This window comes from Schistocerca gregaria, chromosome X (assembly GCF_023897955.1).
Source record: "Schistocerca gregaria isolate iqSchGreg1 chromosome X, iqSchGreg1.2, whole genome shotgun sequence".
Classification (NCBI taxonomy): domain Eukaryota; kingdom Metazoa; phylum Arthropoda; class Insecta; order Orthoptera; family Acrididae; genus Schistocerca; species Schistocerca gregaria.
Genome location: NC_064931.1, coordinates 174,612,755 through 174,627,195, shown reverse-complemented (window position 1 = coordinate 174,627,195; position 14,441 = coordinate 174,612,755). Strand labels below are relative to the sequence as shown.

The 14,441-nt window shown below is 37.0% G+C and overlaps 1 protein-coding gene across 9 annotated transcripts in view; it reads right to left on the bottom strand.

Moving 5' to 3' along the window:
• Positions 1–10,103, bottom strand: part of LOC126299535 (SR-related and CTD-associated factor 4) — a 197,143-nt gene extending 187,040 nt beyond the window's left edge. For 2 of the 9 annotated variants that reach the window (XM_049991523.1, XM_049991525.1), the window contains exon 1: positions 9,269–9,756. In XM_049991523.1, the coding sequence (XP_049847480.1) occupies positions 9,269–9,298 (30 nt within the window). In that variant the 5' untranslated portion in view covers positions 9,299–9,756. Of the gene's footprint in view, positions 1–9,268 lie in introns of all 9 variants that reach the window. The other 7 variants (XM_049991520.1, XM_049991521.1, XM_049991518.1 and 4 more) reach the window with 6 other exon arrangements.
• Between the last annotated feature and the right edge of the window lie 4,338 nt (positions 10,104–14,441).

Genomic DNA, 14,441 nt, shown 5'->3' with positions numbered 1-14,441 from the left:
TGAATACAGAAAGATAGTGGGAAAACAGGTCTAGATGGTGAGGTTTATGTTCCAAACTGATTCAGCCTGGGGCTGGAAACTGTTCAAGATTATGATAATGATAGTAATGATGCACAATGGGTGTATTTGTGGAGCACACATGTAGATGTAACTACAAACAATAATTTCTCAGCAATCCCCTAAAATACAGATTTTCTGCAACAAGTCCTGTAAAAAAAAAAAAAACTCTTCTTACAAGCAAAACCAATTTTGTAAGAAACTGCTATTCCAAGACCATAAAATATACTAAATGCAAGTATAAAATTGTCAAAGGGTAATTAAGTATTATGAGCTATGTGGAATGAGTACGGCATATACTTAACACTGAAAACATCAATTAAGAACCAAATATCTGTTTTTCTTTATTTTTCTTGAGGAAGTGAAAATGACATACATTACTGGATTCTAGAGCTAATATGATGATTTAATTTCACTTAGATTAAATTTCTGCACCATGTATCGAAAATTTAGAAAATTAGTCAAGTCATTAAAACACCGTCACAACAAAGAAAAGGCAACATGGGAAGAAGACGGAGTAGCACTGAAAAAATACGAAATAACAAAGAAATAAGAGAAACTGAAGTTTTTACGTGACCCAAGTTAGTCAATACAGTCAGTCCATGTCATATCACCTAGGCCTCCCTCCTCGACCGTTATTGATTTCATTGAAATTTTTTGTGAACATTTCCACATCGCCCCAATGAACATTGGTAAACTTTGACATTCGTTGGAGCAGTGCATGGCAAGAAACAGTCACTCGTGTGTGAATTTCTGGAGTCTTTGAGCTGTTGTATCTCAGGCAGTAATTTGTTGAAAGAAACAAAATTTTGCCGGCTTTTACAACTTTATGCGCTCTCTTAAAAATAATACTGTAAAGAGTTACGAGCCATATTTAGCCAGAAATTTTTAGACAAAATCGCCAGAAGAAATATCAGAGTTTTGCTTCTTATATCTCAGGAACTAAAGGTATTATGAAAGTGAAACTTGGCATGTAGTAAGTGAATGACACAAGGTTCTCAAGCACAAAGTTTCATGTATGCACTACTTTCCCATAATGAATAAATGAAGTGCAAAATTAAAGATTTTGGAAAAATACAAAAAACACTGTATTTTCAACCTAATTTTTCCAAAAAACTATGTCCTGTGAAATTTTATAAACTGAGCTCATTAGAAAGACCATAGTTTTAATCACCAAAATAGTGTATCTGATTATCCAAAGCGTACTAACAATGCTAGATAGTGCAAAGCAAAGTTGGGCACAAAAATCTCAGCATGGAAAAAATGTAAACTTGAGATTCTTATATCTTGTAGAGTAAACACATCCTGAATATTAAACTTAATACACAATAACTTGGCAGCATAACGATGTGGTATACAAAATTTCATTAACTTACAATTAAAGATGATTTTTGTGGAAACGTGAAAATAGGGTATATTCGACACCTCGTTTACAAATACCATTTTCTATTAAAGCTTAAAAACAAGTCTCTTTTGATACAACGCGTTTTAATCCATGCCTCCAGCCCTGAAGAGAGGGTTTAATTTCCAACATGGACTAGCAATGCTACATAAATTGAAGCAAACCAGCCAGAAGTATCGCGCTGTGGGTGAAGTTTTAACTTTTGCTTCTTATATTTCATTGATTAAAGATATGATAAACATGAATCTTTGTAGGCAACAACTTAGTAACATAAGGTTTTCCAATACAAAATACCATTCACGTACTGATTTATAAATTTCTACAAAGTCAGTCCAAACTTGATTTTCGTAAATATTACAATGATAGGTCACATTCAATTTGCTTTTAGTAAATCTGTTTTCCATTAATGATTTTAAACTAATCACAGTTGGAAGGTGTACGTTTTCAACCATTCAGAAAATCTCATTCTACCTTCCAATGTGGATTAACATTACCTGAAAATCACGGACAAATTTGAGGGACTCTTATCAAGCAAACAGGCTATATTGCAACAACCTGTTGTCCATGTTTTGTTGCATGTGGATTTTATTTTTAAATTGTTAAGTAATATATCACTATATCACATTGGTCCATGGAGACATTGTCACTACCAGTTCAAGAACACAAACCAACAACCCCAATGCCACAGGGATCATGCCCAATAGCTGTGCAATACAAGCCACTGGTGGGTTTCTTCATCCAGGTTCCCAAGCCTGTAATTTGGTTTCTTAATTTAGGTTCCAAAACCTTGTCTGCTTGCAAAGTCATTTGCCATGTACCTCATTTCTATACCTTATTTTAAAAATAAAAAAACATTCCATGACACACAGATACATGTTGCTATAATGTAGAATGGCCTGACGGGCTCCCTCAAATTTGTATGTCATTTTCAGGTATTGTTAGCCCACATTGAAAGATAGAACGTGATTTTCTGAATGCTTGAAAACACACACTTTCCAACTCTGACTGGTCTGAAATTGATTAAAAAAAAAAACAGATTTTCTAAGACAAAATTGAATATGATCTATTTTTGTAATATTTACAAATTTCAAGTTTGAACTGATTTTGTAGAAATTTAGAAAGCAATGTGTGAATGATATTTTTTATTGGAATACTTTACGATATTAAGTTGCTGCGTAAGAGTTTCATGTTTATCCTGCCTTTAATAGTGAGATATAACAAGCCAAGGTTAAAACTTTATCAGCAGTGTGATTTTACTGGTTAGTTTGCCTCAATTTACACAGCACTGTTAGCCCATATTGGAAATCATACTCAGTGGGGTGAGGTGGGGGTTAAAACACATCGTTTCTAATAAGACTTTTCTGAAGCTTCAACATAAAACTGTGTTAGTAAATTGAAGACTATTTTCACCTTTTCACAAAGATCATCTTTTTGACTAATTTACAGATTACTGGAACATAGAAGGTGAATGAAATTTTGTATGCCACATCCTTGTGCTGCCAAGCTATTGCATATTAGGTTTCATGTTCATCATGCATTTACTCTACAAGATATAAGAATCCGAAGTTTATGTTTTTCTGTGCTGCAATTTTCATGCCCAACTTTGTTGTACACTATCTAGCATTGTTAGTGTGTGACTTGTTTTGACAGTTAAAACTATGGTCTTTCTAATGAGCCCGGTTTATAAAATCTTACAGTACACAAGTTTTTGGGAAAATGAGGTCGAAAATATTGCATTTTTTTTACATTTTCACAGGATCTTCAACTCTGCACTTCATTTATTCAGTATGAAAAAGTGGTATATAAATGGAACTTTGTATTTGAGAACCTTGAGTTGATTGGTTACTACATGCCAAGTTTCACGTGCGTCATACATTTAGTCCCAGAGACATAAGAAGCCAAACTTTTAATATTTTTTCAACAACTTTGTCCAAAACTTTATGGTTGAATATGACCTGTAAAATTCTTTCCATTATTATTCCCAACAAAATGCATGACGCCATACAAGATTATCAAGTTATATTTTTTTCAAGAGAACATTGTCAGAGATATAACAGTTCATATTCACCAGAAATTCATCCTCGGTCTGCGCGAAGTCGAGCATGGAGTCAAAGAAGTGACTATATCTCAATGAGTATTTTTTTGCCGAACATCAAAGTTTACAAATGTTTATCGGGGCCATGTGCGAATGATCACACAAAATTTCAATGAAATCCACGATGGCTGAGCAAAACAATGTTCCAAATTGGCATTGAATGACCCCAATAGAAATATGAAAGAAAGGAGAGTTCTACATAAAACTAGCTCCTTAATACCAAATTCAGTAACAAAGAAATCTTCAGGATGGTTGAGTGGCACACCAGAGGAGGTAGTTCCTTAGCTGCTGCCAGGAAATTAGTTTGTGTGGGACATTATCAATACCAACTGAGGATACATAATACTATAGTTTGGGTGTCAATTGTACAGAAGCAAAACTGTATGTGGATGCCTGAACTTTCTTTCCCCAATAAATGTCTAAACCATAGAAATTTATTTTTTTTTTTTTTTTTTTTTTACAGTCTCTACAGAGTGCCAACAATAAATTACCTAACTCAACCATAATAATAATTTCAATCTACAAGATAGTAACTCAAGAGACATGCATCACTCGTAGAGAATAAATGGAAGGAAGGAAAGGGACAACAGTGTGAATATCTAAATTACACATACATGCATATTCCGCAAGCCACTGTATGGTGCGTGGTGGAGAATACCCTATACAGCTATGCAGTCTTCTCTTTTTCTGTTCGAAAAGAACGTCGCCTTCCCTCCAGGCATTCCTATTTGAGATCACAAAGCATCTACGTAACACTTGCATGTTGTTCGAACCTCCTGGTAACAAATCTAACAACCCGCCTTTAAACTGTTTCTATGTCTTCCTTTAATCCAGCCAGGTGTGGATCCAAAACACTCGAGCAGTACTCAAGAACAGTATCCTAAAAATTCTCCCAAAACTGTAGTTGACCATTTGTCTTCCCTACAACAACACTGGCATGCTCATTCCATTTCATATCTCTCTTCAACGTTACATCCAAATATTTAGATGACGTGACTGTCAAGCAGGACCTACTAACACTGTATCAGAACATTACGGGTTTGCTTTTGAGCAGTCCTATCACATTTCGCCAGGGCAGTCCTGGCAATACCTTTGCCATCAACAGCAACATACTGGCTTATATTAACAAAGAAGTCTCTGAGCCACTCACATATTGGGGGACCTATTCCATATGCTTGTACGTTCATTAACAGTCTGCAGTGATGTACCGTGTCAAATGATTTTTGGAAATCAAGAAATATTTAATCAGCCTGTTGTCCTTCATCCATAGTTCGCAGTCCATCATGTGAAATAAGGACAAGCTGCTTTCTGAAACAGTGCTGATTTGTGGACATAAGCTTCTCAATCTCAGGGAAATTTATTATATTCGACATCAGATTATTTTCTAGAATTCTCGAGCAAACGAATGTTAAGGATATTGGCACGTATCTTCGCAGGTCCATTCTTTTGCCCTTCTTGTACACAGGAGTCACCTGCATTTCTTCCAGTCGCTTGGGACTTTAAGAATGCTGGGCAAGAGATTCATTATAATGCAAACTAAGGGCCCAATTCCTTAGTGTACTCTTTGCAAAACCAAATTGGGATTCCATCCGATCCTGGTGACTTATTTGTTTTCAACTCTTTCAACTGTTTCTCTATGCCAGGGACGATTATTACTATGTTGTTCACACGGAACTCTGGGTGATGGTCAAATGACGTGTGAATGATTTCTTGAATGCGGGATAAAAACTTTGGTTTTCGTTTTGCTATGTTGAACTGCCACACCAGACTGGTCAATGAGTAATTGGATGGTAGCCTTAGACCCTTTTAGCGACTTTACGTAGGACTAGAATTTTCTCAAGTTCTAGGCCAGATCTTTTGCTAAGATATGACGGTGGAAGTTGTATGCTTGAATTTCTACTAACCTTTGCCTCTTATCATGTGCATGTTCTCTTTTGACAAGAGTCTACAAACAATCTTTGCTTCCCCAGCATTTTCCAAATCAAATTTTGTTGCTAAGCCACAGTGGGTCTTTTCCCCATCATTAATCCACTTACTAGGCACATACTTGTCCACAGGACGATTTACAATCTTTTTAAACTTTGCCCATAATGGCTCTGTGGAATTGAATGATCACAATTCATTGTCATTCATGTGAATATTATTTCTAAAATAAACAATGAATCCTCCAAATACAAAAATGCTTACTGTATAAAGCACGTTTAGTTTGAAGTAAAATTATAAACAACAGATATATTATTAACTACCAAGCTTGCATAATTGTCAAGAAAAGCAGGAAAAATTTCTTTTTGTTGGCTGGATCTGTTAAAACCATAATGATGAAATAGCTGAAGTGTCCAAAAGAAACATGCATCACTGGCAATAAAACCATGATGAAGATACTGGATAAGTATGTGGCAGATATTGAAAGGTAGTAAAAGTCCATCATAATTCAACAAATATAGTAACTACGGTGTTGACTGCACTATAATTTCAAAAGAAATTCATGGTTTTCAGATAAATAAAACTTAAATTTTGCTCATTGTTTAAATTAATTTTTGAGGTGATATTTGCAAAAGTAGTCATTTCTACTGCTGCAGCTAAGGAAAATGGATGGATAATTGCGGATATTAAAAACTCCTCAGACACACTTTAATTTCCCAGTTCTCAAGAACTATCATAAGTATAAAAAAATATTCAGGAAGATACTGCTTGAAGCAAAAATCATTCAATGTAAAATTAATATATAATGCAGAAAATAAAGGCAAAGTAGTGTGGGAGGTTATAAAACAAGAAACTGAAAAAGGCAAACACAAGAATAATAACATACAAATGGACATACAAGTTAATATTTTGCTCCACAGTAGTTCAGTACTGTCAAGACAATTTTTCAAAACCTGGTAAGTTTAATGTGTACCCATGGATAATGAAAAGCAAATTAACTATATAAGTTACACATTGTATTTTCTTTTCTCTTCTAGGAACTATGCATTATCTCACAAGTTAACCTATGGTAATGGAATAAAAGTTATTACAAATAACACTCAGCTACTGAGTCAGTATTTGAAAGGTGTGATTATTAACAGAAAGCACCATTATGTGCATTCATCTACCAACTGATTACTACATTAAACCTGTTACTCAGTATTGAAAACACAAGCTTTGTGTTTTGAGAGGCTAATCACATTGCAAAAAGCATTTTGTATAAGTATTAGATTTCCTGTTCCCTTCCATTTGCACATTGAGTGAGGTGAAAAATGACATCATACACTTTGGTACAAGTCCTACTCTCTCTTAACTTATGCCCATGGTCCCTTTGTGGAATGTACGATGGAGGAAGCAAAACAATGACAATCTTCCTCAAATCACTGTTTGTTATATTTACCCTAAGTATCTGTGTTACACACTTTTTGCGCGAGCTGAACGAATCTTAGGACCATAGAATCCTGCCTCACAATTAGTTTGTCATCTGCTGGGAATTGTATCTGTTAAGGACTCCAAATGCTACAGTAATATACTAGAAATGGCCACACCACCCTCTTGCGTGTGTTCTTATTTATTCTTACAGCAAAAGTAGTTGAACTGGAAGAGGCTATATGTTTGTTTTCCAATTCTGAGCATCCACCAATATACATACTTAAGAATTTAAGTTGTTTTTAATCTTGTGTAGTATTTCCCATTGGTGCCATATACAGTTTCCTTTATTGTTGCAGTTTAGTCTTTCCCTTCTCTTCCCTAGTACTGATTCCTCGTATTCAGTCCACTTTGTATTATTAATAATTCCATGCACTTTTTTCCAATCACATGGGGCTATTTTACAAATACAAGCCAATGTGTATGGTATCTTGTTTGCTCTGGATAATTTAAATTGGGTTTCAATTCCAGGAATACTTGTTTCAATATTATTCATTTCTGGGATTGTGCAGAGGCTAAATAATATAGTAGTTCAAATCATACCACTTACAACTAAGTACTGATTTGTACCGTATCACACTGTTCTCTGGATACAACACTGTTAGACAGCTCAATGAGTTTCTTAAGTATTTTTCCTCAATATCCCCACCTAATGCCAAAGAACACTATCCTCATTTCCCATACCTGAAGTGTTTGATATTTTAACATCTGTGTAACAGTTGCTACATTTCCCGCTTGTGTAAGACCTCAATACAACAGTAAATCATATTCACAACAAAGTCATGCATTCATGCAGGTTTATTCACATTAGCACAAAATTTCAAGGGTTTCTGCAATTGGTATTCCTGTAACTCTGAACAGGATGCTGGCACAAATGTTTTGGTGATCCAAGAGCAATAAAACACTGAATAATTTACTACTAGTATCCACACACAGAAACTGCATTCAGAAACTCAAAGGTGAATTTTAGTTGATGAAAAGGGACACGGTAGTGTATACCAGAAAACATTAATCAATGCAAGAAAAAGTATCTCCTAAACAGAAAAAGTATCTTCTAAACATTACACTACACCAATGATGTGTATTTAGAAGTGTGTTAAATTGTAGAAATAAAATCTGTAATGCTTATAGAAGCTAAATAAGTGCCTGTTAAGTTCACAAAATAATGCACAAAGTGAACATCATGATTTTTGTCAATAGTTACAATACTACATTTTATGGTATCAATACAGACAACTGAAGTAACATGGCAAAGCAAAGGATTAAACTTTTACTGCGACTGACTTTTGGCGTCAATTCAAAACTCTACATTGCTCCAATATACACAGTCAGTCTTGGACATATATTGTGATTTCAAAGTGCTCTCCTAGGCAGTGACATGCACAGCACACAATTGAAAACCATTTAGGCCAAATGAAGATTTATAAAAGGTAACAAAAGGTGAGAAGGGAAAAGAAATTCGTAATGTATTAATTAGCACAAGACTGATGATGTGTGAAAAATGTTAATGCAATAAGTAAAAAAACATTAACCAATGCAATAATTAAATAAACGTTAACCATCATACTTGGGCAAGGTATAAAATAGGCAGTACGCTATCACCGTTTCTTTATACGAAAATCATCAACGACAACTGAAAAAAAACTTTAATTTGCCCGGGCGGCGTTAGTAATTATAATAGGGCACAATACTCCACGTTGAAAAGAATTTTTGCACTTGACCAGCTGTTGAAAACAAAAAACCACGCGGGAAATTTATGCGCGGGAGTCGTGAAATAGTACATAGTATACATTTCACACGGGAAGCAAAGAGAAATTTTTTATCTTTTATTTTAGTCTTTTTTCTTTGCGGAACCACGGCGGTGAATTACCTCAGTACATGTATTCCACCGTCTCTTAGACACTGTACGGTATCCTGTATGGAAACTGTTCTATACTAGGTATTTTAAGTGATTAAATACAAAGGTGAATAAAAAATACGACATGCAACTATTTACATATAAATTAGCGGAGCCACAATCAACCATGAGACTACAGATTATTTGTTTTACGAGGCAAGACATGGAAATACGGAGCAGCGTTACGTACATTTGAATACAACATATAGACAGGGATTTGAAGATGCAACAAATACTCTACTATTTAAAAAGAGTACAAAACCTCTTTTTACACGAAAAAGAATTCAGAGAAAGGGCAATTAACGATTTGTTGACTGGCAACCGAGTATAATCTATCGGGCTTCAACACGAGGCAGGACATTTCGAAAGCAGTGTACAAACAATAAAAACGTCACTTCAGAACTATTTACATAATTTAACTAACCTCTGCGTTGAATGCTCGGACTGAATCCATGGTTTTCTTTCTTTAGGACATTGTAATAATTGTAAATTACTCCTTACACGTCTTTAACATTCTACTAATATAATTAAAATAACACTAGTACACTTGTTCATCACTTAATTGTAAGAAATAATACATATATTGGAGTCTTCATTATTGGGAACGAATATACACCACCGTCCTGAGTACAATTTTCACAAAAACCTTCACACGACGCTAGATGGGTTACGTCATGAGGAATGGCGGAGAGTTTTCGCAAGATGATTGAATGCGTCATATTTTCCAGCTAAAAGGCGTGATTGAACGTAAATGTTGCCATCTAACATTGAAACAATATGGATGATACAACATGATAGAAATAAACACATGGATGTACATAAATAAGCACAAAATAAACATTCAAGACTCTACGTCCCGCGTGTACCTCCTTCCGACCTCAGTCGGATACTGAACGATGGGAGTTAAACAAATGCCCGTTACTTCTGTGGCGCCAAATTCATTTGTAAGGTGCAGTCGTTTTTTATAATTAATGTGCAGCTGTGGCGTAAAACAAATACATGAGATAGTTGCGATTAATACCAGTCAGCTTGCACACTGCTAATTCACTGTATATCGTGCTATAAGGGCCCGTTACCAATAAGCATGTTTTGTTTCAGACCGTAAACCTATATTGTTTTGTAAGCTCTCATTATTTTGGAGCGATTCATCACCGAACTGATTGTGTTTGTGCAAACGTCACAGTTCTCGCCAGCAGCGGTTTCTCAGCCAGTACTCAGAAAACTACGTTTCATGCCAACGTACTACTTCCAAATGATTTAAAGAGCTCAATCATTTAATCAATTTCAATCAAAATTCTTTGAGCAAAAAAAAAAACATGATTAGTTATCGTCTTTATACTTTCTGCCAGTGTACTTTTGCACTGAGTCTAATATGTCCAGTGAGTTGTGAAGAAGTAGTTGGACTGAGCGCAATGTGTGTAGTGATTCGTGGGAAGTTCTGAATAAATGGGGTAACATTAGTTTAAGGATTTACTAGGCCCTTAAGTTACCGTATTATATACTCGCATGTTTATTAACTTTTAATTGTTTTCTTGTTGTACCAAATTAACATTTCTAATACAATTGTAAAATGATTACTGCTGGCTGCATGGTCAATGTTGCTTATACCCAAATTAAATAAAACAAGTGTAAAATGTTCTGTGGTTGAGTAAACAACTAAGGTAACATACCTACAAACATTCTAATGATTTTTTTTAATGCTGTCAGTCAGCTTGATATGTTTCATTGGTTTCTTCATGTATTTGTGGTTAGGTTGGTCGAATCTCACTGTAGAAATACTTGGCTCTTGGTCATCTTATAACTTACTGATACTTACTTCAATCGTACTAGGCAAGACGGCGCCAACACAAAATTGCTTATATTTCCTCTGAAATAATTGCAAGAGGAACGAGGAAAAATGATCAACACCTAAAGAAATGAGATGTATGTTGTGATGGAATGCGATGGACGAGTTTTACTGTCAAAACAAGTGGCAGAGAAGAAATGCAGCGACACAAATGAAATCCCACATGAAGCAAGTACTGTAAATCGTTTCACAAAGCGCGAGGGCTGAACTAGTGGGTATCACTTCTAGTGCGTAGATGTCAATTCGACGTGAGAGATGTTGTATTGCTGAAAATGTAAGGATGATAGGAGGAGGGAGAGTAGCTGAACTGGTAGCTGAAAAGATAAGGGGAATGGGGGCACCGTCAAAATGACATAATTAGCCTACTCTGATTTCAGATGTTAGAGGTAAGCGTTTTCTACTTCACCTAAAGAGACTGCCGTAAAAGAAGTCCGGATAATTGGTCACACGCAAATGAAATTTGTTCAAATAAGCTTACCCTGATCCATCAGGATGTCAGAGGAGAAAATAAAGTAAGTTAACAAACTTATTATCTGTTTATGCGATCTAGGATGTCAACACAAAGCTGATGTACGGTACTATGTTTGTCTCAGCATCATGTAAACACAGGACTCTAAATGTTAAATATAGACACGATAAATTAGAACCTCTTTCTGTGGGTAAAATATGGAGAAAGGAGTTGTCGTGCATGTAAAAAATGACATGAAATTCAACTCTGCTGAAACCGGTAGTTTCTGCTTTACAGATTGTGCAACGCTACACACATTCCAAATGATTATTAATGAAGTGTTACGAGGTCTAGCTTCTGTATTGCCTACAAAGATGGCATGCTGATAGTATCATCTCCGCTAAAAGAACACAAACATCTTCTCTGAGAAGTTTCTCGTCTTTTTGACTACTATAGAAAACTACTGGATTCCACCAAATGTGTTAGTGGCACTATAGAAGTGATCGTCATCGGATTAAAAATATCTGCTGCCCTTGGAGATTATCTGATGACAACAACAATGTGAGAACTGTATGGATGTCTAGACATGGTATACTGCTATCGACATCTTATACCTTGGGCTGAGAGTGTCAAGATGTCACTCCACCAAGCTGATGCCAGGAGAAATTCACACAAGTTGCTTTTCTTGCGCATCCGTTTGCTGTTGGCAATTTTTTTCAGATGCTTTAATTCGTTCTTTCAGTGTGGCTCTGCAACATCGCATGAACAAAGTATTTGAACCCTTGGGCTTTTCTCCAAATAACCACCTGAAAAATGGTGTTCTTGTCTATCATATACAGAGTTCCCCGTTACCTATAAAGCCATAAAAAGTTACTGGTTTACAGCCGAAGGTCACATTTTCACCATACATACCATCCATTAACTGCTGATATTCACATTTTTCTGCCCCAGAGCAGTTACCTGCCAGTCTAACTTAACCACCTGAATTTAATTGTCCACTTCACAACCCACATTAGTGGCGCAGAAAATGTGTTTGCTAATGTCTTGTCCAGAGTTGGTGCCATATCTCCGACAATAGATTTTAATGAGCTGATAATGGCACAGAACAACAATGCAGAACTGACGTAGCTGCTGCAAGGAATGTTGCTTGCCACCGCCAGGCACCCTTTAATGTGACAAAATCACAGGGTGGCTATCTTTGTATGTATCTGCATCACTATGCTGCCAAATACTTAGTCCTTGAACAGACTAAGTCAAAAGGCATCAAATAAGCATCTGCTCTACAATGACACAGGTGCCACAATGCTTTGTGTGACCTGGTGTGCTGCAAGATTGCCATTCACAGACCCAGGAATGCAGCCCCCCGTCAGAAGGGCAAAGAGACATGTTACCAACAAGTGCCACATTGGACCTTTGTTAACACCAATATAATTTTGCACATCTGTATGTGGAGCTATTTGGTCCACTACCTCTTCCTCACAACTCCTGAAACTGCCTCACAATGAATAAAAGTTTCAGAAGGTGACCAGAAGTTTGGCAACTACAAGATCATTCAGTGAAAATTATGGACTGTGCATTTAGCTTAGAACGGATAGCATGTTTCTGCTGTCAAGAATATGAAACAGAGTCGCCAATGGAAGGCTGAGAGCTTCTGTACCATGGTACTATTGTTCAGGAGAACAACACAATATCAAGCAGCTTCTAATGGCATGGAAGGAGGAATTTCAGGCATCTGTGGTAGATCTCATGTATGGAGAGCCCCTGTAGTCACCGCATGAGTTCCTCCAATCTGTCACACCAGGCTGTACAGCACCTAGATTAGTAACGAACCTCCAGAGGACGATTTGCAACCAACGCCTGCCTTGCACCATAATGAACAACTCATGTTTGTTTTCAAAGACCTGGGCGCGATGAAACATGTCTTCTTACACTGAGTTACACTATATTAACACATTCTGGTCGCTGCCCCCAGAAACTATGGGCGCATTGTGATTTCCCTAATAATCGACGCACGAAAAATTTCCGCATGCGACTTCCCTGAGTGTTATTTCCAGATGCATTATTTCCGAACAGTAAAGGTGTGGAGTTAGTTGTTCGCTCTTTTAGTAATTTTGAAAGCCGCTAAATGGATGTTCGTGATTCCACAAAGTGCTACACGACTTAAAAACCATATGATGGGCATAATAACCTCCTGCATAATCGTTGTTGCTGTGCGCTTCCGTGGTTGTCTCGATTACAAAAGTTTGTCGTAAAATGGGAGACAGTTTGACTGATGAGTATCTGAGGCTACTCGAAGAGTCTGGTTCTAAAATTGATGATAATGCTTCTGAAATCGACGACAGTATTTCTGAAATGGACAGTATTCTGCTTGAGTACTTCATTTATAAGCAGGAGCCACACAAAGAAGTCCAAAAAGTGTATGACATCTGGGGGGCTATAACAGTGACTGTGGCTAGACTGAAGTGTGTTCAGCATTGGAGCTGCTTTACTAAGGCCCCTTCCTGGCCATAATTCAGGTTGATGGGGCACTGACAATCCATGTAAAAGAAGAAAGAAAATTGTGCCCATTGATCGATTTAAAGTGGCATAGCTAAAGGCCAAAGATGTTACTGGATCACAGTCCATGGCTTCACAGGCCCAACAGCACTTCTCATCCCTCCCAATTCAGTCAGCACCAACGCCACATCCAGACATGGGCACTGCATCATGATAGATCCCAGAAGACAAGGGCGCAACGGTGATGATGCAATATGGATGAAGAATGCAATTCCACCCGGACCCATGAGCGATATTATGCGCTTGCCATTATGATTTCTTTCTCATTTTGCAGGAATTGGTGTGGTAGTGCAATGCTCCACAGTTAAACTTTGCGGAATCAGCAACATCAGGACACGGATTTACCTGGTATTACGAGAAACCACCCGCAGTGAAGGAAAGCTGCCGTTTAAAATCTCGTGTTTAAAGGCTTAAAGAATCATTCACGCAGAAGGGCTGTACAGACATACTACCATTTGACTACTGTATGGAGGACATACATTGATCAGTCAGAACATTATGATCACTGACCTACTATCGATATAAAGCCATCCAGGCGATAGAAGCATCACCTGGGGAGGAATGACTGTTAGTCAGACACACACACGGTGTATGTAAGTATCAGTGAGTGTGCTGTCCACGTGTGGAATGGGGAAGGCAGACGATCTATCTGAGTTTGGCCGAGGGCAGATTGTGATGGCCCAGAGGCTCGGTACAAGCATTTCGCAAATTCCACTTGTCAAATGGTCGGAGAGTACTGGGGTGAGT